Genomic DNA, 27881 nt, shown 5'->3' with positions numbered 1-27881 from the left:
TGACATGGCACACAGCCCTGTGTGCCATGCCAAATAGCACTGCCTCAGGTATAGGTAAGTCACCCCTCTAGAAGGCCTTACAAGGCTTACGGCAGGGTGCACTATATCTTAGGTGGGGATATATCTGCATGAGCAGATATGCACATGCAATATATAAGTCTATTCTTATATATTGTAAGTGCCAGGGAGCCGTAGAAATTACATGGGCTGGGAACTTAACAACTCAAGTCCTCTTGCACCATGGTGGCTTCCTAGTACCCAGGAAGGTTTGGTATCAAACAACTCCATTTATCTGATAGAGACATCTAGCTGCAGATTCCTTAACTTAGAATATTCCCCAGGCGTCAGACTGGATCCGTAAAATCTTTTTTCTTCCCAGCAGTACCTCTGCACGCCGGGAGGCGTCTTCGTCTGGCTCCGTCCTGACGTCATCCCCGGAAGGGACGTCAATGGAGCCATATAAGACCCTTGCGGCGTGCTGACGTCAGTTTTCTTCTTTTCTGCGTCCCAACGCAGATCCGGAGAAGCGGGTTCCTCTTGCCTGTTTTTGATTTTCAGGCCTTCTCCTAGGAGACCTCCACTTCCACCTCGAGAACAACAACGACACCAACTCCTCCACCCTGATCGACAACCTCGCCAACATCGGACTCAGACAGCTCGTGACAACACCCACCCACTCCGTCTGCCACACGCTGGACCCTATTTTCTCCGCTAGCACCCACGTCTCCTTCAGCCACACTTCCGAACTCCACTGGAACGACCATCGCTGCATCCACTTCACCTCCCGGAAACCCACCACGCACCACTGCACCCAACAGATCCCCCGCCGCTGCTGGAGCAAAGTCACCGAAGACCAGCTTACCACTACCCTTGCCCGGAGCACTCCCACCGACCCCATGGACCCTGATGCCGCCGTCAGCAACCTCTGACGCTGGATCAACAACTGCGCCAACACCCTCGCACCGGTCAAGAATCCCTCCAACAGACGCACCAGCAGGAACACCATCTGGTTCACCGCGGACCTCCAGACCTCCAAGCAACACTGCCGAAAACTGGAGAAGAAGTGGCGCCACGACCAGACACCAGAGAACCTAGCAGCCCACAAGGACGCCCTACGCAAACATCATCACCTCATCAGAACCGCAAAAAGACCTCATTTAAGGACCGCCTCGACTACAACGCTCACAACAGCAAAGAGCTCTTCAACATTGTGAAGGAACTGTCCAACCCTAGCTCCAACACCAACGACATCCCACCATCGCAGGACCTGTGCAATGCCCTCGCCTCCTTCTTCCACCGCAAAATCACAGCCATCCACGACCGCTTCAACAACCAGACCACCACGGCAGCCAACACCCCCCTGACCCCACGGCCACCACTCACAGCGACCCACTGCTCACATGGACTAACATCAACGACGATGACACCATCAAAATCATGAGCACCATCCACTCCGGCTCCCCGTCCGACCCATGCCCCCACAACATTTTGAACAAAGCCAGCACCTCCATCGCACCCCACCTCCGCAAGGCCATCAACATCTCCTTCGAAACCGGGACCTTCCCGGAGAGCTGGAAGCACGCCAAAATCAACGCCCTGCTCAAGAAACCCAAGGTAGACCCGAGGGACCTCAAAAACTTCCGGCCCATCTCTCTGCTCCCGTTCCCGGCAAAAGTCATCGAGAAGACCGTCAACAAACAGCTGACCCACTACCTCGTGGAGAACAACGTCCTGGACCAGTCCCAGTCCGGCTTCCGCAGCAACTACAGCACCGAAACGGTTCTCATCGACGCCTCCGACGACATCAGGGCCCTGCTGGACAACGGCGAGACCGCGGCCCTCATCCTCCTGGACCTTCTCAGCTGCTTTCGACACGGTCTGCCACCACACCCGCATCCGCCTCCATGAGGCAGGAATCCATGGCAAAGCACTGGAATGGACCTCCTCCTTCCTCTCCGACAGAACGCAGATCGTCCGACTACCCCCCTTACGATCCGAAGACTCCAAGATAATCTGAGGCGGACCCCAAGGATCATCTCTCAGCCCGACCCTGTTCAACATTTACATGGCCCCTCTTGCCCGTGTCGCCAGTCTGCACGACCTCAACATAGTCTCCTACGCCGACGACACACGGCTGATCCTCTCCCTCACCAAAGACCCTCGCACCACCAAAACCAACCTCCACGAAGGAATGAAAGCCGTCGCCGAGTGGATGAAGAACAGCCGCCTGAAACTGAACTCGGACAAGACGGAGGTCCTCATCCTCGGATCCACCCCCTCAGCATGGGATGACTCCTGGTGGCCAACTGCCCTGGGTGCAGCCCCAACACCCACCGACCACGCACGCAACGTGGGAGTTATCCTCGACTCAACTCTCTCCATGACCAAGCAAGTCAACTTCGTCTCATCCTCCTGCTTCAACACCCTCCACATGCTCCGAAAGATCTTCAGGTGGATCCCCACCGACACAAGAAGAACTGTCACCCAGGCCCTCGTCAGCAGCAGGCTGGACCACGGAAACGCCCTCTACGCGGGTGCCCCGGCCAAACTGCTGAAAAGACTGCAGCGTATACAGAACGCCTCTGCATGCCTGACCCTCAACATCCCTCGCCACAGCCACATCACACCCCACCTAAGAGACCTGCACTGCCTTCCCGTCAACAAGAGGATCACCTTCAAACTTCTCACCCACGCACACAAGGCACTCCACAACACCGGACCAACATACCTCAACGAACGACTCACCTTCTACACCCCGAACCACCAGCTCCGCTCCACCGACCTCGCCACTGTCCCCCGCATCCGAAAAATTACCACCAGTGGCAGGTCGTTCTCCTACATCGTACTGGAACGACCTCCCCATCCTCTTACGGCAGACCGAAGACCACCTGACCTTCAGGAGGCTACTCAAGATCTGGCTGTTAGAGCAGCAGCATCTACCCCCTCTCCCTAAGCGCCTTGAGACCCTTACGGGTGAGTAACACGCTCTATAAAGGCCTTGATTGATTGATTGATTGATTGATTGATTCTGGACACCTTCGGTGTCCAGGAACAGTGTGTTGATGGCTTCAAAACGTGTGCATCTTGTTAGCGGCAGATGTCGGCGACGGATCCACACAGGATCTGTATGTGGTGCTTGGGCGAGCACCACGACTCTGAGGAGTGTGATGCCTGCCGCCGGCTGAAGCTGAAGTCTTTACGGGAGCGTTGCATAAAGTTATTTGCCGCCTGGATGTCCCGTTCGGCGTCCTCACTCCGCCGGTCTCCTTCTCGTGCTGGAGGGTCGAGTCGGGACAGGTCGCGGAGTCGTTCCCGCGGACGTCGTTTTCCTCCCGCAGGTAAGCACACGAAAAAGAAGTCGCGGAGGTCGCCGACCTCACGCGACGTCGGGCCCGCTGTTCCCGGTCGTCACCGGACACGGCTCCTCGGGTGTCGACCCCCACTTACCCGCCGTTCCCTGGCGCCGGGAGCGACTAGGGCCCAGATGGAGGCCTATTCTCAGGCCCTGCAGTCCATCTTTGACTCCCCCCCCCCCCCCCCCCTCCCCCCCTCTCCCTGGCACGCCTTCGGGCCCCATAGAGGGGGTAGGCGCTCTGATCGGGGTTTCGCCGGCAGGTTCGCCCTCTGCACTTGTCGAGCACCCTGACTCCGCTTCCGGAGTCGCTGCGACGTCGGGGGTTGGCCCAGAGAGGCCTCCCTCTCGTATGTTCGGGCCTTCCGGGTCTTCGTACAGCCCTGCGTGGCTCCCTGCATCGATGCCGGATGCGGCTACTGCACCGCTCTTGACTCCGTCCCTCTCTACATGTTCCTATCTCGTGGAGGTCTTCACACAGCCCTGTGAGGCTCCCTGCGTTGACACCGGCTGTGGCTGCAGAGCTGCTTTCGCCTCCAGGTCTACTCCGTCCCTATCGGCAGGTTACCACCTCGGTGGGGGTGGTGTAGATGCCGGTCCAGCGATTGACGGACGAGGCCCTTGTGGAGGTCCTTGACGTCGGTTCGACTCCATCTCGGTGCCGGTGCCATCTCTGGCTGTTGATCAGTTGGTGGAAGGTGTGGAGTCTGAGGTTGAGGAGGTCCCTGTGGGTTCGCCACCCCCAGGGCTGTTCCTTTGCCCCTCTGCAAAGGTGCAGATGCACTGGCAGGGCCTTGGGTGCCCTCGACCCTTTGGTGGCAGGATTAGCCTCTTGCCGTCTCCTACGGATGACCTGTTGTCACCGCCTCGAATGTCCACGGTGGCTAGTGCGACTTTTGCAAGAGCGGTTCGCAGGGCTACGGACGTTTTACAACTGCAGCCTCCCTTTCTCTCTCTGTCCTCTGAACCCTTGCTGGACGTACTCCACCAGGGCACTGTGGAGGTGGAGACTTTATTGCCTTTTAAAGAGTCATTGTACGACGTTCTTCTGAGGACTTGGGCGAGGCCCTCTTCAGAGGACCCAGTGGATCGTGCTATTGCACATCGCCATCGCCCGGCCCCGGACAACCCTGTCTGTTTGTCCCTCCACCCTAGGGCTCAGGGACTGGTGATTCAGGTGGCTTCTGGTTTGTTGCCTTCTGCCCCCTCTCTGTTGGTCCCTCCCACTTCGGCATCTCGGTGGTTGGAGTCATGTGGCCGCCAGATTTTTGCATCCACCAGTGCTGGCTCCCTGTACAGATCTTGTGTGTTTGCCTAGGCTACTTCTACCCTTTAGGACTCAGTCGAGATCCTCCTTCCCTCGCTTCCGGAGGGTCCTCGGGCTGACCTGACACGGTTAGTCTGTGATGGCCGTGACATGGCACACTTTTCCATTCGGTCGGCAATGGACACCACTGATTAGGTGTGTCGCGCTATGGCCTGTTCCGTTCCTCTGCGCCGCCATACTTGGCTGCGTGCTGGCTATCTCAAAGAGACACGTTAGTGATAGTGTCCTTACCTTAGAATATCCCCAGGCGTCAGACTGGATCCGGAAAGTTTTTCGTCAGCAGTACCCTTGCGCGTCGGTAGGCGTCGTCGTGCGGCTCCGCTTACGTCGCTGGCGTCGTAGTCGCCGAGATGACGTCGGAGCTACTTAGACGCACCCACGCGCGCTGACGTCAGTTTTTCTTTTTCCGCACCAGCAAGCGCAGATCCGAGAGCGAGCGGTACTCCTAGGTAATACTTTAACTTGGTTTCTGAGAACTTGTTTATCTTGTTTTGTCGAGTACTCGACTCCTGGTGCAGTAGGGATGCCCGGGTTTAAGTCCTGTAGGACCTGCCGTCTGAACATGTCTGTGGCGGACCCGCACGTCGTGTGTCTCTTCTGCTTGGGGCACGCCCATGACCCCGAAACGTGCCCCGATTGTCGGGCCATGGCGCCGAAAGCTTTGCAGTAGCGTTGCTGAAAGTTATTGGAGGCCCGGTAATCGGTTCCGCGCCAATCGAGGTCCCATCCCCATGGAAGTTCGAGGGACCGGTCGCGGAGCCGACACCATCGCTCGTCTGAATCGGGGACAGGTAAGTCACGGTGTCATAAGAAGTTGAAGAAGCGACGTCGCTCTTTGCTTACCCCTCACTGGTCGCGGGACATGGTGGAGGGGGCGGGTGGTCCCTCCCCCGCGGCTCCGGTGGAGCCTCCGTTGTTAACTGCAGCCTACACACCTTTCCCAGGCCCACACGTGACTTCGGAACAAGTACAGGTATTCCTGTCGACCATTCGCCGTTTGTTTCCCATGTCGGATACCTCCGGAGCGCCTTTGGGCCCCGTGGACCCGTCGGGTGGTTCTGCCCCTGTACCGCTGCCTTTGGCCCCGGCTACGGTGGCACGATACCCTGGGGCGCCGTCGGCCTCTGTGCTGCCACAGGCTACGGCCTCGGCGCTGCCATTGGCCCTGACACCGCCTCCAACGTTGGGTCCGATGCTGTACACGACTCCGTTACCTACAGGGATGGACTACGTCGAGCCTGGATTGGTCTATTATCCTCCAATTCCAGGTGTTGAGTTTATTCCCTTTCCCCGGGCCCCTCGTCCTTACTGACCTCTTACACGGTCGGTGGACGAAGGGGAGTACTGGGAGGGGTCCAAGGACCCTCTCACAGCTCAATGCGAGGATGAAGCGGATTGGGAGGGTGATATGGAAGATCCAGGCGATCTGGATTTCTCTCCACACCCTGGTGCACTGTGCCCTTCTTCCGTGGCTATGGAAGAGGTTGGGACTTTTTCTGTTGTGTTGCGTAGAGCGGCTGAGACTCTTAACCTCGAGCTCCCATCTCTGCTTATCAGGACCAATCTCCTGACTGAGGTACTGCAGCCAGCAACCTCCTCTGCGGAGCCACTGCTGCCCTTTAATGACGCGCTTACAGACATTCTGTTAAGCACCTGGACCAAGCCTAACACAGGGGTTCCTGTGGTTAAGGGGGTGGCACGACATCGCCCGGCCCCGGTCGACCCCAGTTTTCTCACGCAACACCCAACGCCTTAGTCTGGTGGTCCAGGCCTCTGCCTCTCCGAGCGCGTTCCCTTCCGCACCTCCAGATAAGGAATCTAAAAAACTGGAGCAGTTTGGGAAAAAGATTTTCACATCTGCCAGTTCCGGGTTGCGAGCGGTGAATACTGCGTGCCTGTTGGGTCGCTGTTCCCACTCTGTGTGGAACACAGTCGCACAGGAGTTGCCTCAGTGTTCAGTGGAGGCTCGGACGGTGCTCTCCCAGACCATTGCCGAAGGGAGGGACGCTGCAAAATGTACTTTCCGTTGTGGTCTTCACGGCAGGGCTATTTCCACTACGGTGGCCCTATGCCGTGACGCTTGGCTCACAACTACTGGCTTCTCAGGGGATGTCCAGGCCACTTGTTGGACATGTCCTTTGGTGACAAGGCGGATAGCACTTTGGAGCGCTTTAAGGACTCCCGGGCTACGGCCCAGTCCTTTGGTCTTGCCACCACGCACACTCCTGTGGGGTCTGCCTTTTGCTCCTTTCGAGGTCAGGGTCGAGGCGCAGAAACGTGTTCCTTTCAAAGCCGCCGGCCTGCGCAGCCGGGGTTGAATGCCCGCTGAGGTGAGTCACAAGGCCAGTGGGTGGGTCATTCTACCGCCGTCGCTGCCTCAAACCCTTCCTAGTACGGTGTTTCAGGCCCACCGGACGCCAGTGGGTGGCAGGATTCGCCATCACCTCCCCCACTGGCGCACTATCTCTTCGGACAGATGGGTTCTGCAGATAGTCCGACGGGGCTACTCCCTCCCCTTCGAGACTACCCCTCCAGCCATCCCGTCTCGGTACCACCGCATGTCGGGGGATCACTTGGCACTTTTCCAGCAGGACGTTGCGGCCCTCTGGGCCAAAGGGGCCATAGAGCACGTACCGACATCAGAAGTAGGTCGTGGTTGTTATTCTCACTACTTCTTGTTTCCAAAGAACAAGGGCCTGCGTCCTATCTTAGACCTCCGGAACGTCAATCGCTTCCTCCGGAAGGAGAAGTTCAAGGTGCTCACGCTTGCTCAGGTCTTGCCTGCCCTAAACCTGCAAGACTGGATGGTAGTGTTGGACTTCCAGGAGGCTTATTTTTATATCCCTATCCTGCCTGCCCACCGGTGTTACCTGCGGTTCACGGTAGGCCACTGGCACTTTCAGTTCACCGTGCTCCCTTTCGGCTTTACGAGCGCCCCATGGGTGTTCACGAAAGTGATGGCGGTGGTCGCTGCTCATCTGCGCAGATAGGGGTTTCAGTCTTTCCCTATCTTGACGACTGGCTGTTGAAGACGGGCTCGCCCCAGGCAGTCGTCTCCCACCTCCAGACTACGGCCGTCCTCCTTCATTTGCTGGGGTTCACCATCACCATGCCGAAGTCGCACCTGATTCCCTCTCAGAAGCTGCTCTTCATCTGGATACAGCGCAGTTTTGGGTTTATCCTCCCGAACAGCGAGTCGGGGACATTCGGGCTATAATTCTGATCTTTCAGCCCCGGTCCTGAGTTTTGGTGAGGGACACACTGAGACTACTGGGCCTCGTGGCCTCCTGCATCCTGCTGATCAATCATGACAGGTGGCATATGCGGGCTCTGCAGTGGGACCTGAAGTTCCAATGGACGCAGCATCAGGGAAACCTGTCCGACTACGTCTGGATCTCAAAGGGCACTGCACAAGACTTGCAGGGCTGGCTCATGGACCATCGTTGGGTCAGCTGCAGATCCCTCTCCCCTCCCCAACCGGAGCACACAGTGGCGACAGATGCGTCCCTCCTTGTATGGGGCGGCCACATGGTAGAGGCGGAGATCAGATGCCTCTGGTCTCCGGCAAAATCCAAGCTCCATATCAGTCTTTTGGAGCGCAGGGCGATCCTACTTGCACTGAAAGCATTCCTTCCCTCTGTCAAGGGGAGAGAAGTGCAGGTGTTCACAGACAACACCTCCACCATGTGGTATTGCAACAAACAAGGCGGGGTAGGGTCGTGGACCCTATGTCAGGAGGCTCTGCGCCTCTGGACCTGGCTGGAACGTCAAGGCATTTCCCTGGCGGTTCAACACCTGGCAGGTTCTTTGAACTCCAGGGCAACGCCGCCGCCGGTGTCTAATAGATCATGTGAGAAAGTGGCTCTGTATATACTGTTCCCTAATAGGTACAGGGTGTACAGAGTCCACAGTCCCCCAGAGGCTGATAGAGGTCAAAGTTAGGTATGACCTTACTCTCAAAAGTGGTAGCTTGGTCGAGCAGTAAGGCAGTACCAGAGGACAGTGTAAAGCATTTATTTTACACACTCAGTCAGCAAATGGTTTCACACACTCAATAACTGAACTCTAGGCCAATGATTTGTATATATAAAATATATGCTTGTTTTATTTTTAGAACCACAAGGGGGTAAAAATATACTTTCTCAGAATGAGAGGTTGAATATAAATACTTTTGTTTCAAGCAATAAATTTGTAAAACAGTCACAGTTGGTTGCAATAAACAATCCTATTTCCTAAACATAACAATGCATTGAGCTCAATGGTAAATTCAGGTTATTTGTAATAAATTACTTTTCAGATTACTTTTGGAATGCCAGGTCTGGATCCTAGAACCAGCCTGGGGTCAGTATTCAGAATCAAGTGATGAAAGTCGACTTAATAACTGTAATGATTTTTAGATAATATTTAGCTATTTCAAAAGTTAGCACTTAGAAAATATTTCACAGAAAACATTCAATGGATCTCTATGGCAAGAAATTCAAATTGCAGGTAGAGTACTTTATCGTTACTTTAGTAATCCAGGACTGGGTGCCTAGACCCAGGACTGGGGTCCTTATCAAAAGCAGGTAAGTAATTTCGTTTGCAGAAATGGTACGATTTTAAAAGAATATTTCAAATTTGCAAAAGTAGACACTTAGAAGAAATTTCACAGAAAAGCAGACAATGGTTTCCTATGGGAGAAAAATGAGTTAGAAGTAAGTATAGTTGTGAACACTTTTCAGAGTCAGGGCTGGGCACCAAGATCCAGCACTGGGAGCTCACCTAGGAGCAGGTGAGTAAATTCGTTTTTGTCACTTGGCTGATTTTTGGTGAATTTTTGCAGTTTTGAAAAGTTCACACTTAGAAGATTTTTGAAGAAAAAGCCAGTCAATGTTACCCTATGAGGAAAATGAAGTTAGCGGTTTAAGGGTAAGTACTCGACTGGTAGTGTTGAAATTCCGGGCATGGACTCAGGGGTCCCCCAGTGTCAGGTAGGTACAGTTGGTTCACCCTCAGCGGTTTCAGGACGGCCGGGTGCAGAGAGAGTTGGGCCCAATGTTATCCTATGAGGGATAGGGGGGCCTCGGTTGGTGGCTGCTGTCTGGCAAGCCACGCGGCTGTGGGAGCTGAGCTCCTGGTCACTTACTCAGGGCAAGTGGGGAAGTAGGTTAGAGTAGAGAGGGCACTGCCAGGGCCACTCGGGCGGCTGGGTGCAGGGTGCTTTTGAGCCTTAGGGCGCTCAATGGAAATCAATGGGAATGTTCCGGTTTGGAAAGAGGCTGCAGGCTCGGGGACGAGGATGTTTCAGGTGCCACCACCACTTCGAGAGGTAAGTTGGGTAGTTGTAGGTTAGGTGGGTACCCCGGGATTGGGCACAGGGGGTCGCAGGGCGCCGGGTGCAGGGGTGCCTTTTGACGTCGGGAATCTTACCCTCTGGTTGATCGCGGCTGGGGTGGCACTTGGTTCTGAGGCTGCAGGCTTCTTCCGGGATGTCGAGGGGGGTCCTTGGGTGCCGGACTCTGGGTCACAGTCGCCGTGGGGTCGTCCTCTGGGTCTTTGTCCACTCCGGCACTGGCCAGGCTTGGCTGGTGCAGAGTGTGTTGGGTCCGCGGTCCCGGGCTGGTGCCAGGGATAGCTAGTAGGTTTCTTGAGTAGAGCCTCTACTCGTGGGAGTCCCAGGGGCTTAGAGCTAAAGGGTAGCCAGGTCCTCCGGGGTTGGTGAGGTTGCTGGCCACGTGGGATGCCGCGCTGGTGCAGGTTTGAGAGTCGACAGGCCGGTAGGGCTGGGGCCAAAGCAGTTGGTGTCTTCTTCTCTTTTTAGCAGCTGCAGGGCAGGTCTTTGTTCTTCTTGCTCTTCTTGTCGTTTTTCTATCTGGAATCTGAGGAAGGAAGGTTCAGGGGGCCCCTAAATACTAGATTTAGGGGCGTTACAGGTAGGTGAAGGCCAGGGACCAATGGGTCCTTGTCCTGGGGTGGGTACACCCCCTATCCTGCCTCTCTCCTGTGGGAGGGGGGCAGTAGCCTAATCCTGATAGGGTAGGGCCTCCCATCTTCAAGATGGCGAGAGCCCGGAGATGTGCTTCACCTCGCCTCCCCCACCTGAGGGGTGGGGTGGGCAGGCTGGCACATCCCCTGTCCTTGTATGGGGTTTCCGGCCAAGCTTCCCGCCAGAGTGGGGGGTTGCAGTGGCCTGGGGAAACTCCAACTGGCGGCATGCCTTTGAAGCTTCCCTTTGCTCATCCTGGGGGAGGAGATTTCTCACCTCACCCAGGATGTGCATTGTTGCAGGCCCGGGAGAGCAGGGGCTCTCCCACCCAGGGGTCCAGCAACGTGTCTGCTGTGTGGCAGCCTGGGCAGCCTCAGAGCAGACGTGGATTGCAAGTTAGCTGTAAGGGGGCATCTTCTAAGACATTAAATCCGACACTGGCATCAGTGTGGGTTCAATGTGCTGAGAAGTTTGATACCAAACTTCCCAGGCTTCAGTGTTGCCAATATGGTGCTGTGGAGCTCGTGTTTGACAAGCTCTCAGCACCATGTATTCTTAAATGACAGCACTGCACTTACAGTGCCCAGGAATGGACCCGGGTACTGTAGGGGCACAGGGCTCCTGCGCCCACACCATAGGCGTAATGCACCCAGCTAGAGGGGTGGCTGACATATGCCTTGGCAGTGTAGGTGATGGGCATGGTACACAGTGATGTGTGCCATGTCGACTCTTTGTTTTGTCCTGCACCCAGACACTCAGCCTGCAAGGGCAGTGTGTGTGTGTAAGGGTACAGGGCCTCTGAGGGTGGCACAATGAGTGCTGCAGCCCTTAGAGGCCTTCCCTGGTCACAAGGCCCTGGGTACCTAGGGTACCATTTACTAGGGGCTGACATGTGGCTAGGGTTTGCCAATTTGGAGTTTGTGTGGTTTAAGGAAGGAACATAGGCCCTGGGCACCTGATTGGCAGGAACCCAGGGTACACTCAATCGAAGTACATTCAGCAATTTAGCAAAAAGTGGGGGCATACCATGCAAGAAAGATGGCACTTTCTCACAGATCACGAATGGCGTCTTCACTCAGAAGTGGCACAAGGTCTTTTTCAGCAGTGGGGATAACCTTGGTTAGATCTATTCGCCACCGAAGAGAAAGCGCAATGTCAGCAGTTCTGCACGTTGGAGTTTCCAAGGCGGCACTCGCTCGGAGACGCTTTTCGTCTTGAGTGGAGTTGCGGTCTGTTGTACGCCTTTCCGCCTATACCAATTCTGCCCAGAGTGCTGAAGAAGATCAGACGCGACTGGGCCCAAGTCATTCTTGTGGCACTGGACTGGGCTCGAAGAGCTTGGTATCCCGAGCTCCTCAGTATGAGCGTGGATTCCCCGATCCGACTGCCTCTTCGGGAGGATCTTCTGTTGCAGCAACAGGAGACGGTCCTCCACCCGAACCTGTCCAGCCTCTACCTCCTTGCGTGGAGATTGAGCGGCAACAGTTGATTCCATTTGTCATGCCTCCTGAAGTCTGTAATGTGATTCTGGCAGCCAGGTGTCCCTCAATTAAAACTGTATACGCCTGTTGGTGGAACAAGTTTGTGGCATGGTGCACAACGAAAGCTGTAGACCCCCCTTTCTACCCCTCTTTCTGAGGTCCTATTGTTCCTTCTCTCTTTGGCCCAGAAGGGCTCTGCTCTGGGCAGTATCAAGGGCTACCTTTCTGCTCTTTCAGCCTTTCTGAGGCTGCCTGATCAGCCCTCTCTTTTCAAGTTCCCTGTTGTCAATCGGTTTCTCAAAGGCATTACTCACCTTTTCACCTCCTATTCCTTTTGTAATGCCTCAGTGGAACTTTTTTTAATGCCTCACATACTTAATGTGCGCTCCCTTTGAGCCTCTTCAAACCTGTCCTTTGCGGTTATTAACTTTGAAAACTGTCTTCCTGGTGGCCATCACCTCCGCTAGGAGTGTGAGTGAGCTCCAGGCCCTTTCATGTAAACCCTCTTTCCTGGCAATTCATCCGACCAAGGTTGTGCTTTAACCATGTCCCTCCTTTCTGCCGAAAGTAATCACTGCCTTTCATCTCGGGCAAACTGTCACTTTGCCCACTTTCTTTCCGCCTCCGCACCCTTCAAGAGAGGAAGAGAGGCTCCACTGTCTGGACCCAAAACGTGCGCTTTCATTCTATCTCACCCGCACACAATAGCTCTGGGTGGATGACCACCTCTTTGTTGGCTATGTGGGAGCCAAAGAAGGCCAAGCTGTGCACAAGCGGACTATCTCCCGATGGGTTGTCTTGTGTATTACAGCCTGTTACTCTCTAGCTAAAAAGGAACCTCCGGTTGGACTGCGCGCCCATTCTACCAGGGTGACAGCAGCTACCACAGCATTGGGACGAGGTGTCCCCCTGCAAGATATCTGTCAGGCAGCTACGTGGGCCTCGCTGCACACTTTCACTAGGCACTATTGCCTTGACAGTCAACTCCGGAGAGACTGCTTCTTTGGCCGGTCGGTTCTCTGTGACTTTCTGGTGTGATTTCATTTCGCAGACCCTCCTCTGGGGTTGGTATTGCTTGGGTATGTATTCTAAGGTAAGGAATCTATCACCTAATGTGTCTCTTTCAGATGCACAAGTTACTTACTTGTGTAACGATATATCTGTAAGAGACATTAGTTAGTGATAGATTCCTTACCGCCCGGCCATCCTCCTAGTTCTGCGAACTGTTATCTAGGGTTCAGGTCATCCTTTTCAGGGCCCTAGTTCTATTGCACCAGTAGTCGGTCATGGCTCTGCGTTCCTGGCACGGAAAAGTTGTACACAGAACTGACGTCAGCGCGCGTGTGGGCATCTAAGTAGCTCCGGTGACGTCATCTCGGCGACTACGACGCCAGCGACGTACGCGGAGCCGTATGACGACGCCTACAAACGCGCAGGGGTACTGCTGACGAAAAACTTTCTGGATCTAGTCTGATGCCTGGGGATATTCTAAGGTAAGAAATCTATCACTAACTAATGTCTCTTACAGATATATCATTACACAAGTAAGTAACATGTGCAACAGTTCCGGGTGGATGACCAGCTCTTTGTTGGCTACGTGGGAGCCAAGAAAGGCCGAGCTGTGCAGAAGTGGACTATCTCTCAATGGGTTGTCTTGTGTATTTCCTCATTTGTTCCAGCGTGTGGGTGCAGCTCACATTTAATGGACAGCACTGACTGATCGGTAAATTTTGGAACCGACTGGATTGAGTGATCTTTGAATTAAACAACACTTGCAGCACGTTTTGGAATGTTCGCCATTTGGATAATTCATACCATTTCAAGATACTATTTATTTCTATTGGTGTCCACATGCAATTTGGAAGAGGATTATTGAATAATCTCGGATACGATGCTGGAATGGTTTTTGGAATTAGAATCTGGATGCTCTTTTGAAATTGTTTTTGTCCTGATGATGACCGTACATTGATAAAGCGGTTGAAACGCCGTCGACGCATTTGTGGCCTGTGAGTTAACTGAGGACACAGTATTTGTTTTTATGTTGTTCCTTGTTTTTGTGACGTATCTTTGTCTGCCACTTTGGTCTGTGAATATTTATTAATTTTACCAACGCACTATATAGTGCATCAATGTATTTTTCTTGGTCTTTTTTATATATTTAAAAAAACATATTCATTATAATAAATTTGTAATTTTGAGAATTGTATATATAAGGGTCTTGTTTGTTCTTTTTTTCTTTTTCTTCTTTCTTAATTTAACTTTTGTGATGGTCACTAATATGTGATTTGTTTATTGAGTGTAATTTGTATGAGTTCTTGAACTATTGTTTGGATTAAATATAGCCTTGTGTATTAAAGCCTCTTACTCTCTGGCTACCGCCCGCCCATCGTCCCCATTCTGCGAACTGTTCTCTAGGGTTCAGATCATCCCTTTCAGGGCCCTAGTTCTATTGCACCAGTAGTCTGTCTCTGCCATGGCTCTGCGTTCCTGGCGCGGAAAAGTTGTGTACAGAACTGACGTCAGCCCGCGTGTGCGCGTCTAAGTAGCTCCTATGATATCATCTTGGCGACTCCGATGCCAGCGACGTACGCGGAGCTGCACGACGACGCCTACCGACGCGCAAGGGTACTGCTGACGAAAAACTTTCCGGATCCAGTCTGACGCCTGGGGATATTCTAAAGTAAGGAATCTATCACTAACTAATGTCTCTTACAGATACATCGTTACACAAGTAAGTAACTTGTGCATTTCCCTGCTAACGTCCAGGAGCGTCTTTGTGATTTGGCCTTTAACGGGGTCATCTTGTTTGACTGACATGCTGACTCAGCGGTATCCCGCCTCATGTCTGAGTTTCCATGATTTCCATGGTTTGTAGTCCTGGTTGTGGACTTTTGATTTCAGTTGCAGTGTTGTCTCTGCTTTTTCTGCTGCTTTGTCTCTGGATTTCAGACGTAGTTATTGGATGGGCTGTGCGACTTTCGCCGTTTTCTCCCTGTTTTGGTTTCAGCTGACCAGCTGTTTTATGAGTTTATATTCGTCCTCTGTCTACGAGCGCAGCTCAAGAGATTTCCCTTGCTTTCTGGGATGTGCCATACCCTATGTGAGGTACTTGTTAGCTATTGTGTAGCCACTCTTCCCGGTATGGGGAGTTTCCACGACTCCTGCGGAGTCTTCTCGTCTCTCTTGGGACATCCTCTCTAGTGGGGAACGCGGGGTTAGTGCGATTCTGTACAGGGGACTTTGTGTGGAGGGCTACGGTTGGTCCGTACCCCTTTCCGGTTTCTCTGGGAACACCTGCACGGGATATGGTCGCAGCCAATGGGCGAAGGTCGCGCCTTTAGCCCTTCTCTTGGCTGCTTCTATTCTCACTTGGGGCACAGCATCTGTTTTTTTCTCATGGCTCAGGTCCCCTGGGGCTTTTTGCCCATGGGCTGTGGTGTTTCCACAAGTTACGTTTCTGTAGCATGTGGCCTTGTCGCCTGTTTCCTTTAGCACTTCCCTGGTAGGGTCTTTGGTCCCATTGTTTCTTCCACGCTGGGGTTCAGGTCCTCCTTTCCTGCTCCTCTGTGGCGATTGTCTGATTCCCTCTAGAGGTCCAGAGCTGTCACGTTTGTTCCTCGGTTTAGTGTTTTACTCCAGGTGTTCCACTGGTTGTGAGTTCCCATCCATCTCTGGCGACACTGTTGCCTTTTTATATGATGGGGTTGCAAGTGTCCTTGGTCAAGATACTCGTAGTCCTGTCTGTCTCTTTTTCCCCTCTTTCTGATGGGTCTCTGTCTGGGTGTTTCCACTCCTTCCTAGTGGGTATGATGCTCAGTGTTCCAGCTTGCCTCGCTGGGGGCTCTGGTTCCGTCCCTGTCAGGGGAGGATGGTCTCACCTTTCGGTGTTCTTTGGTACTGTTGAGTCTTGCTATGGTTCTTTCCTTCTTTCTGCTGTCTGTTTCGCTCTGTGTGTCCTGTTTTTGATACACAGTGATAGATTGTACATGCTCGGTTTTTACCTCGCACTGGTATCGTTTTTTTTGTTTAGCCCCGATATATATATATATATATATATATATATATATATATATATATATCTCTTTATTTCCTTCTTTCCTTGCTTGACAGGAGTAGGGTGGTAAGGCTTTGCCGGATTTTCCTTCGCGGTTTTTACCTTTGTGTTCTCTCTCTCTCTCTCGCTCTCTCTCTCTCTCTCGCTCTCTGTCTCTCTTTCTCGCTCTCTCTCTCTCTCCTTGATTGACAAGAGCAGGGTGGTAAGGCTTTGCCGGATTTCCCTTCGCGGTTTTTACCTTTGTGTACAGTTGGCAGGTTCACTGCCTTTTATTGCACCAGTATTTTTGCAGCCGCATGCGTGCTGTTGGAACTCCCGTTCCTGGGCTTGTTTCACCGTGGTGCACTACTGGTACACATTGTCTCCTTGGGTATCTCTTGTCCTCCAAATGCCTGTGTCTCCTGGTGGTCATGACTCTGTATATCTCTACATGGTGACATCTGTCCCCTCATGTTACACTTTTCAACGTCCTCTGAGGTGTTTGTTCAGTGAGCATGCTCTGGCGATGACATGATCTCTTGTCCCCTTTTGGTTCCGTGTCTCCTTTCCTCCCTGTCTGGATGTGGAAGATTTTGATCCGTCCTCTGACAGATTGTGGGGCCTTTGTCTCCCTTGCTCGTGCCTCCTTACGGAGCAGCATGGGTCTCGTATCAGCCGTGCTGCCGCTGTTGTTCCCACTGTGGTCGTCACGATTGTTGACGGAGAAGTTCTTTTGGATCTTGGTGGTTTCGATCTCAGACCCTCCTCCACTGCTGTATGGCTTTGGTATACATGCAAGTTGCTAGCTTGCTGTTGTCCCATCTTCGGCCCATGACCGATGTTGTGGCCATTTATATGTACCCTTCTTAGGGACATTTTATTAACAGTGTAACTTTCTGTATAGGTTTATGGTTTTATATATCATGTGACCAAGACCACTGAGTCGGTTGAAATACGGAATGATGGACTTAGGAAAATAAAGAGTAAAAGCTACAAATTGTGTCTCCCTTGAGCTTGTGTTGATTCGGGAGATTGTGGAAGATGTATTTATATAGTGATATTGAATCTAGTCATTATTTTAGGAGTACTGATTCTAACTTAACATGCAGGTACTCGCATGTTATCAAAAAAGTGAAAGATAAGATGTAGTAGTAAGATGATCAGACAAAGGAGGTAATATAGTCTTATGGCCCCTTGATATGTATACAAGTGAGCCCAAAAAGCAACTCCAAGACCAAGAATGTTAATGCAAAGCAAGCTCAATGAATCTAAAAGAAACAAAAAGAGAAATTTCATAGCGACTAATATAAATGGAGAGGTCTTGGTCTGATATCAAAGGAGGAATTCCGATATACAAGAGTAGAACATCCGGTTACCCCCATTTTATACCTCATCCCTAACTTCCACAAAATACCCAGAATCCACCAGGGAGACCTATAATCTCTGCTATATGGGGACTATTTGAGAATACATCTAGATACATAGATCATTTCCTCGAAGACCATGTAAGTAACTTAGCTTCCTTTATAAGGGACACAGGCGACTTTCTTCGTAGGATAACAATATCACGTGGGATGACTCCTATGTCCTTATGACGATGGATGCCATGGCACCGTATTCGAGCATCAGGCATTCTGAAGGTATCGGAGCTCTTTAACACGATCTCAACACTAGACCTATACATTTTCACCAACACACACTAATGCTCATTGAAATGATTGAGTGGTGTCTCAACAGTAACTTTCTTTTTGAATAACATACATACAGACAGATCAGGAGGACAACCATGGGTACCTGCTTTGCCCCCAGCTATGCAAATTTTCATTTGGGCTGGTGGGAGGAGCAGTTGTTCGCGGTAGTGTATGCAAGTGAGTAGTCTGAGAATATTGTCCTATGGACTAGGTATATCGATGACCTGTTTATTTTTATTGAAGGGGTCCTCTGAATCCCAAGATCATTTGCAGAGAGATGTAATACCAATGATCTGAACCTCTTGTTCATGAACACCATAAGTAAGGAGGAGGTACACTTTTTAGATCTAATAGTGTATGTGAAGGACAATAAAATACATACAAAGACATTAAGAAAACCTACATCAGGTAACTTTCTCCCGACCAGATACAAAAACAGTGGGCAGATGTATCAATAAACCGTTTTGCGATTTCCTAATTTCGAATCCTTGCGATTCACAATTGGGAAATTGCAAAATGGCATATATGAAAGTGTTTTGAACACTTTCTGCGATTCTTAATGGGTCGCAATTGACCTACCTCATGAATATTCATGAGGCATGTCGCAATTTGCAACCCATTAGGAATCAAAGAAAAATCACAGGGATGGTGCTGAGATCAGCAGATCACATATCTGTGATTGCTTTTAAATAAAGCACATTTTTGTTTTTTGTTTTTGTAAAGCAGACCATTTTCCTTAAAGAAAAACAAGATGCTTTACAAAAAGAATAATGAAAAGCTTTCTTTTCATGTTTTAAGAGCAGGCAGTGGTCCTTGCTCTTAAAAAATGCTCTTACAAACATTCACAAGGGGAAAGGGGTCCCTTGGGGACCCCTTTCTTTTTGCGAATGGGTTACAACCTACTTGAAGTAGGTTGTAAAATGTGAATGTTTTGTGACCGTATTCACGGTCACAAAACATTCATACATACAATTAGGATTCGCTATTTGGAAGGGACACCCTAAACATGCCTCTTCATAATAGCGAATCGCAAACCCATCGTAACAGGTTACCGAATCGCAAAATAGGGTTTGCTACATCTGAAAAGCCTTTTTTGCGTTTGCAAACGTTTGTGTATGCAAAAAATGCTTGATACATCTGGTCCATTATTCCTTATGCAGAAAATCTTCATATGAAGTGCAATTGCAGTAATGAGGAAACACTTAAAGGGTGTACAGGAGGATCTAAATGAAGGACTCCGGATGAGAGGGTGTAGTGAGACCATTTTACGTACAGCTAAAGAGAAGTTGAATGCAAAAAAGACAGAAGAGTTACTGTTTAGCACTCACAAAAAGAATTTATAAGCAGGAGACACCAGCCAGATTCGTTTAATCGCAGGCTACTCTATTTATCACCTGAGACTAAGGAGCATTCTGCTCTGACATTGGAAACTTATTAAAAGTGACCCAGTCATCGGCCACAGTATACCCCAAGCTCCTTTAATGTCATTCAGACGGGCAAAATCAATGCACAATGAATTAGTGCAAAAGTGCCCGCAAAACAATACAGGAGTGGATTGGCTTAGAGGCTGTTGGGGTTTCCAAAAATGTCACAGATGTAAACCCTGTTGCCATGGGTGTAATATCAAGGTAATTCGGACACCTCTACGAAATATCCAAATAACTATACGTGGGGTGTTCAATTGTAGAAGTGAGTATGTGGTCTATGTGCTACAATGTTCATGTCCGAAATTGTATGTAGGGAGCACCATTCACATGGTCCATGTGAGAATACTACTACACCTTCGGACCATAGCCAATCATGACAAGAGCTAACCCATTGCTAGGCACATTCATGAGCATCACAGGGGCAATGCCAATGAATTGGTCTATTATGTTATAGACGCAATCCCGAAGAATCCCAGAGGAGGAAATAGGGAACTAAAGCTCAGGAGACTGCAATCACGTTACATATTAATTTTGAATAGTAAAATTCCGCATGGACTAAATTCGGATGAAGACTTATATGTGCATCTATGAATATCCTTACAGTTCGTTAGTAACCATGAAAAGCGTGCCTTTAAGTTTAATTTTGTGATACAGTGTCATGGTTGATTTAATTTAATTTTGATTGATTTTTAGGTATTCCTTTGTGCAAACTTGTTTTTAGCCATTATGCCTACTCATTGCTGTTGCACATATTGTTCATGATACTAGATATTTAATTTTTGAAAGAGTTGGAATGCAATGAATACGACAAAACAGCTATACCTAGCTGGGTGACATCTATCTAACTTTATCAGTGTATATACATGGTATATGAGATTATTCACTGCAGTGCAAGATTTTGCTATTAGCAGCTAGCAGGTGTGAAGAAAAGTGAACCAGCCTGCAATTGCCCATTTGGGATTAATCTTTCGATCTTTCTGTGTCTCACACTAAGCTAACAAATATGTACTTGTTAATATATTGTAAGAAGGCTGACTTGTAGTGAGCAATTCAAGATTAAGTAGTGATTTTAACCCTGAGACGATGAATTGAGACCAGACTATATGCATCATATACTTTGGAATGTCACGCCTTCGGTACCATGTTGTAAATATATCCATTGTTTGAAATAATCAAATGAGATTTAATTTAATTTGATGTATTTTAATCATTGTTTTGTGTTAGTAACAAACAATGATTTCCAAAGTATTTATTTGATATCTTATCGAGCACATGGTTACCATGACAATATATGCTAACTCCTAATGGCGCCGCGCTATGAGAGCAAGGTGGTCTTAACACCGAAACTCGCTAGAAGCCTTCTGTGAATAAAATATAGTACTCTCTCCCAGCGTGTTGGTGCCTGTTTCTTGTATGTTGTGAAACAGGATTGGAGCTTACCTATATCCATACATCTATATCTTCTTTTAATAGGTATCTCTATTGTAAGTCATGTTCTCCTGCCTCTCTTCTCGGGCGGAGTGTGTTTTTGCTGGTGTTCTTGCTCTTTTCCTCGTGCACACGTGATCTATGGCCACAATAGTTAATGTTGTTCGCTATGTATCTTGCACTGTTAAATGGTGCTCTCTGCATTGCTTACTTCTGTTGCTCAGGGTTTTGACTCAGTTGATTTAGTTATTGTCATTGGCCTTTCATCCCGTTCTCTTGGCCTGGTTGACATTACAGGGGGTATTGTAGAATTATTTTTATGTGGAGCGTTCTTTTCAACACTTCTTGTTCTTCTGTCATGGTGTCTTTTCTCATGTTCTTGCACGGTTGCGGATTCGGTTCCGTGCGGGGTTCTCCACGATGTTTCTGGTGGGATTTCTATTTCTCACCTCCGTTCCTGGCAGCCGGTCTCTCTTTTTCTTATGCAGACCGGATAGCCTAGTTGGGTATCTTTCTTGGAATCAGTTCGCAGACCGACCTCCGGGATGGTATTGCTTGGATATCTCATTCAAAGGTAAGGAATCTGCGACTAGACATCTCTATCAGATGAATGTTACTTACCTTCAGTAACGCCTTATCTGGTAGAGACAAGAACTAGCCGCAGATTCCTTACCGACCCACCCATCCTCCCCGCTCTGCTAACTAATTCTCCTTTTCTTCCAGATCCCTTCTATGCACTCATGCCTTTCATTGATAACAAGAAAATAATAATTAATATTAACTTTTTTCTAAAAGAATATTCTTTTTGGGCACATTGCTTCCATAGCAGTTTCTATACGGGTCTCTGAATTTTTGTGCGGAAAGTAGTTGCAGAAGAAACTGACGTCATTACCTCGGATGGAAAGCTTAAAAGGACTCTGTTGACGTCGCATCCAATGGACGACATCGTTACAGAGTCGCTTAACACCCTCTACCGACACGCAGAGCTCCTGCTGTAGAAATATTTCCGGATTCAGTTTGGCACATGGGGATAATTCAAAGGTAAGGAATCTGCAGCCAGGTCTGGTCTCTATCAGATAAGGCGTTACCAAAGGTAAGTAACTTAATCACCAGAGGCATAATCAAAAAAGTATTTTGAACAATCATCTGTTGGTCCTGTGGATAGATTGTAAATAGTAAGGTAGTTGAGCATCAATGCTAGAAATTGTAAGCAGGATTCAATTGAAATGAAAGTACTTTTTATTTTCTGGGATCTTTTTCATTTTAATCAGATAAACATATTTTTGGCAGGCCTTGAGGAAATGATGACCCCAGAAGAAAAGGCTAAACTCTGTGCAGCAATTGGGTACAGTTCAACAGCTGTTGATCCAACTTTGCCAAAATCGGTGAGTGATGTAGTTGTACTAAATAACATAGTAAGACAGTGTTTACACTGCTAGCATCATTAGGTGGTTTGTATTAGATATCTTTACTCTGAATAGTCCAAGTGATCTTAATTAACAAGCATCAGCAACTTTCTATGTTCTTTCTATATTCTTGTATTTACCATAATTTACCACAATTTTGTAGCACCCAAGAAAACTTAAAAGAAGTGTGAATCATCTATTAGACAATTATACACCAAGCGTTAAAAGAACCGCCAACTTTCCCTTCAACTCATTTTAGTGCACCTATGTGTCATTATTGTGCACAAAAAAGTATTCACTATTCTCAATTCCATATCCTGAGTCACAGAAATTGAAATATATGGAATTTTAGAATAGTGAAGTGCATTTGATGATTGATTATGTTTTAACCAACTCAGTGGTACTGATTTTCTTGTTTTTGAGTCCAGACAAAAGCAGTTGCCTCCATTAAAGATCTGTTTGTTGTTCTTCAAATGTCTAATAACCTCATTTGTTGATTACTTTAATATATAAGTATTTTCACCACGTTTGCCTTCTTGAAAAAGGACGCTGGACTGTTTATGATGAATCTATAAGTTCAGTCACCCCGTCTACAATATAGTGACTCCCCCTGTGCCCTATCCTTTTTTTGTTTGTTTTTAAACTACTTCTTTAGCTTTTTGCCATACATGTAATACATTTCATATTTTTCGGAACCTAGGAAGGATTCCTGGAGTACTCATGAGAAACTGTGACAATTGAAGATTCATTAGTACTTACACAAATGCATATATCAGGCCATTTGCTTACAAAGCAAGTTCATCCACAATTGTAAGACATCAGTGCATTCATATTTTTTCAGGTAGAGAAATTCATTACCCATCCCTTGTGAATAAATCAATATCTGATAGAGACTACTATCCGCAGATTCCTTAACGTAGAATTATCCCCAGGCATGAGACGGGATCCGGAAAATCTCTTGCCACAGCATCTCTGCGCGCCGGGGGGACACACCATGTGACTCCGCCATGACGTTGTCCCCGACGTCAGCGAGGTCACATGAGTCCCACCCCGGCGCACTGACGTCAGTTTCCTTCTTTTCCGCGTGCAACGCGGATCCGGAGTGAGTTCCCTTGACCTGTTTTCAGGCCTCTTTTAACGCCTTTGCGTTAGGAACAGTGTGCAATGCCTTCGGGTTTCAAGACGTGTGCTTCTTGTACGTGTCAGATGTCGGCAACGGACCCTCACCCTTTTTGTATGTGGTGTTTGGGCGAGCACCATGATTCTACGGACTGCGACGCTTGTCAGCATCTCAAGCCGAAGTCCCGGCGGGAGCACCGGATGAAATTGCTTTCGTCCCGCTTGTCCAGATCGGTCTCGTCACAGCGTCCGTCGCCAATCTCGGAAGGGTCCAGAAGCCGCCGATTCCGGCAGCGGCATCATCCTTCACCGAGGCCCCATGGGCGTCGCTCGCCCGCCGATAAGTCCTGCAGCTTGCCACCGAGGCCCTGTCCTCATTCTGCAGAGGGCGCGGGTTCCTCTCGGGACGTGCGCCCTCGCCCGTCGCCACCCTATCCGCCATTTCCTGCCATTGGGGCGACAAGGGCCCAAATGAAGGCCTACGCTATGGCTCTGCAGGCTTCTTTGGGCCCCCTCCTCTCCCGGAGATGTCCGCGGCTCCCTTGCCATGCGAGGGGCCTTCTGTGTACTCGCCGGTGGCTTCACCCCTGGCGTCGACGAGTTCGGCTTCAGGTTTTGAAGGTGTGGTGTTGTCTAGGTGCGGCCCTACGGGGACTCATGGCTCGTCCCCGAGTCCCCCTCGGTCCTCTGGGCAGGCGGCTGTCTTACCGGAAGCTGAGCCGACGCCTTTCCGGTGCCAAAGGCTTTCCTCCCCGGCCCTGGCGGCGCCGCTGTTGGGGGCCAGGACCCGGGGTGCATCCCCGAGTCCCTCTTGGTCCTCTGTGCCGGCAGCTGCCTCGTCGGAGGTCGAACTGGCACCTTTTCGGTGCCGTTCATTGGCTGCTTCAGCTCCGACCCCGCCCCTTTCTCTTATGAGGCATGTGGTGGTGGAGGTTGACTCGGCACCCCTGGTGGATACTTCAGCGATGATCGAGGACACACCGGTGCCCATAGCGGACTCCCTGGCACCGTCCCGATGTCGGATCGTCGACTCTTTGCCGGATATCCTTTCCTCTCCGGTGGATTGTCATCTCCTTGTCTCCTCTTCACACCGGCCCCCGAAACCCGCTCTTCCGCACCTTGCAGTTGGTTGTCCCGCCGGCTTCTCCTTGGACCCCTCAGGCCCCTCACTCCTCCACGGGTCTTCCATCCTACAGGGGCTGGCCGTTTTTTCCTCCAGCAGGGCACGGGGACGGGCAGCTTAGTTTGCAGCCTTCGCCCACGGAAGAGTTGCTCTTTCCCTCACAACGCCCTATGGAGGCGAGTGTAGCCTTTGTCCGGGCCTTCTCCACGGCCACCGGCATTTTGCAAATGGGCAACCTGGTCGCACCCCGGACCACTTGTTCGAGGTTCTCCACCAGGGCTCTGGTGGAGGGGAGGCGCTTGTTCCATTTGAAGCTTCGCTCCGCAACTCTCTTCTAAGGGCGTCCTGCTACGGGGGATCTGGTGCCTCAGCCGCTTCTTCACCACCACCATCCTGCCCCGCACGATCCATTCTGCCTTTTTTCCCACCCATCTGCCCAGAGCCCTGTCCTGCAGACTGCTTTTCCTTCCTTGCCTTCAGTGATGCCCCCTCCGTCACGGGAGGCCCGGTGGTTGGACTCCTGAGGGCGTAACATTTTCGCTTCCACTAGTGCTGCTCTTTTTGTGTTGGCCAGGGCTACCTCCGACCTATGGTACCCACGAAGGTGCCCGTGCTGATCTGCGGCACCATGTGCCGGATGGTCGGGAGGTAGCTGCTTTTATTGTCCGTTCGGCCTTGGATGTCTCGGATTCTCTCGCCCGCGCTATGGCAAGTTCTATGGCCCTCCGCCGCCATGCTTGGTTGCAGGATAGCGTCTTTCTGGAAAATATTCAGGAGCGTCTTGGTGACCTGCCTTTTGATGGGATTCTTTTATTTAACACTCACACGGACTCCGCTATTCAACGACTCCTTGCGGGGCTCCGTCCTCCTCCCCCTCCGTAAGCTTCGGCTTGTCGGTCCTCAGGTGTCTTATGGGAGGTGTTTATCCCACACTCTCTTTGGGCCTAGTGTTTTGGTTGGCCCGTCTGTGTGCTGTGTGTGGCTTGGAATGCCTTCAGGGTCCTTACGTTGGCCCCTCTGTAATTTTGGCTGCTGGTACAGCTCTTCAACTTTTGTGGTGTGATTTTTGGCGGTTAGTGAACCCGTATAGGTCCTCAGGATGGACCATCTGTGTATTTTGTTTATTTTTTGGCTGATTGGTAAGCCGCCTGTGATGATATCCACGGGTCTTTTCTGTTCTTGACCTCTGCTGCGGGTTTCCCTAAGAGGTGTTCCCCTGTTTTGTTTTTGGGACGTGTCATACCCTAGGTGGGGTACTTGTAGGCTATTGTGTAGCTCAGTCCTAAGCTGGGCAGGTGTGGATACCTTCTCGGGTTCCTCACGTTTCCTGGCGTCACTGTATACCGCTTGGTGCGGGCTCTTTGTTCTTCCACCTTAGCGCAGCTTGCGCTGCCCTAGGTTCTGTCCTGCTCAGTATCCAATGGCGTTTCTATCCTCCTTCTACAGGGCTTGCCTCTCGTACATTTTGCCCTTTGTTCCTGCGGGATATCTGCTTCTGTGCGTTTGCCTTCTCTCTTCAGCCTCAGGATCGCCAGACTGACTTTTGTCATGCCGTCTACAGCGTCGTGTCTTGGTGTTTCCACCTTATTATCCGACGTTTCGGCCTGGTCCTCTGCCTTGTGTTCCAAGGGGGCTAGGTTATTCCTGGTGTTCTCCTGTGTTCTGGTTGACGGCTTTAGGTCTGTACTGCATATTTCCCACTTCCCGGGGGACGCCCTTTGCCCCTCGGGTAGGCTTGTGGTATCCTGGCCTTCCCTTCTCCTTGTTCTTGCTTACTTCTAATTGGTGGGGGCTGGGCTATCCTTCCTGTCCCCATGACACATCCCCTGTTGGGGCCGTGTGTTCTTCCAAGCTGGTGAGGTTCTCTCGCAGACCCTCCTCCCCTCTGGGTATGGCTAGATTATCTATTGTACGTTAAGGAATCTGCGGCTACTAGTCTCTATCAGATGTACAAGTTACTTACCTTCGGAAACGATGTATCTGGTAGAGAAGATTCTAGCCGCAGATTCCTTCACGCCCCCCCCTTCCTCCCTGTTCTGCGAGGACCCTTCAGCTTGGTCTTCTGCACTCGCCTCCCTCCGGGTGGCTTTGTCTTCTGGGGGTGCCCTCTTTCACTTCCTCCCTGGCAGGATGCTTCGTTCTGTTTATTTGTTCCACTCCTTCTTTTCTGGTAATTGGACGATAGGTTCCTGTGTACTTCTGCATCCCTGCACCCTGGTTTTTTCCAGTGTGGGGCCTACTCATAATCTTCTCCCTTTTTTCATTGCTTGAGGTTTCTGACTCCTCTGCAGTCCTCTGGGTTGGGGTCTCTTGGCTGTGTCTCAGCCCTTAGCTCTTTACAGGGGATACGACACTCCTTGATGGTGTTGTCTTGGGGTGATTTGTCGTTACTCATCTGTTCCGGACTTGTTGCCCTTCACTGTTATAGATTGTGGTTGCAGACTTTCTGTCGTCTGCCACAACATTTTTCACATGTTTTTCTGCCTCCAGGGAGGATATCGCCTTCGCTTTGCAGGGTTGCTTCTCAGAGCGGTGCTCTGCTCGTTCCTTCCCATGACTTTCAGTAACACAGTGCTTGTACTGTCCCTAATGGTGCTGTTCCTCACCTTTCGCTTCTTCCCTTTCTGTTTCACTGATTTTTTCGAACACTGTTCCCATACTCTCACAGTTTTGTTTGTGATGGCTCCGCGTTGTGGCGTAGAAAAGTTCTCCGAAGAAAACTGACATCAGTGCGCCGGGGTGGGACTTATGTGACCTCGCTGACATCATGTCCGCGGACGACGTCAGGGCGGAGTCACGTGGTGCCGCCCCCCGGCCGCAGAGATGCTGTGGCAAAAGATTTTCTGCATCCAGTCTCACGCCTGGGGATAATTCTACGTGAAGGAATCTGCGGCTAGAGTCGTCTCTACCAGATACATCGTTACCGAAGGGAAGTAACTTGTACTTTTGAGTGAAAAGACATGTTTAGTCATCACTTCTGTCCCACTGTATGTTTCGGTGAATATGTTTTGTGTTTTATCATTCTTGTTTGATCAACCAGTGACTAGAATGTGAAGGACCTTTATTAGGTGCTTTAGAATACACTTGATGCCTTTTCCATTTCTAATGTTTTGAGTTTTTTGTGTGGATCTTATCACACACACAAACATCTTCCTAGAGTCTGGACTGCAGTGTACATGAAGTATGTCTTTCATATATGTCTTTTCTTTTTTTTTATTTCACATAGTATGAAGCTGTGAAGCTTGCAGTACAATTGCTGAGCATGTCCATATCACTCAGTGAAAAAAAAGATGCACCCACATTGATCAAATGTGCAATAATTGATTTGAGCACCATATTGTCACAGCGACCAGGAGCACAAGCTATTAAGTAAGCAGATTCTTTGTTTATCAAATAATAAAGTTTAAATTTGCTCATGGCACAAAACTATCAGATGTTTGAGTTAAAATTGCAACTACCTAGTTGCATTTTAATGATAGACTACATTTCAAAAATCTGCTGCAACTGAATGTCACTCTAACATCGTTGT

General features: G+C 50.1%; 1 protein-coding gene across 3 annotated transcripts in view; it reads left to right on the top strand.

Annotated features, from left to right (window-relative positions):
• VPS13A (vacuolar protein sorting 13 homolog A) overlaps positions 1–27881 on the top strand; it is a 2314464-nt gene that overhangs the window by 379810 nt on the left and 1906773 nt on the right. For all 3 annotated transcript variants that reach the window (XM_085633365.1, XM_085633382.1, XM_085633374.1), the window contains exons 16-17: positions 21995–22089; positions 27579–27721. In XM_085633365.1, the coding sequence (XP_085489491.1) occupies positions 21995–22089; positions 27579–27721 (238 nt within the window). The remainder of the gene's footprint in view (positions 1–21994; positions 22090–27578; positions 27722–27881) is intronic.

Source organism: Triturus cristatus, chromosome 2_1 (genome assembly GCF_964204655.1).
Source record: "Triturus cristatus chromosome 2_1, aTriCri1.1, whole genome shotgun sequence".
Taxonomy (NCBI): domain Eukaryota; kingdom Metazoa; phylum Chordata; class Amphibia; order Caudata; family Salamandridae; genus Triturus; species Triturus cristatus.
The sequence above is the reverse complement of the archived record's forward strand: the minus strand, read 5'-3'. Positions and strand labels throughout refer to the sequence as shown.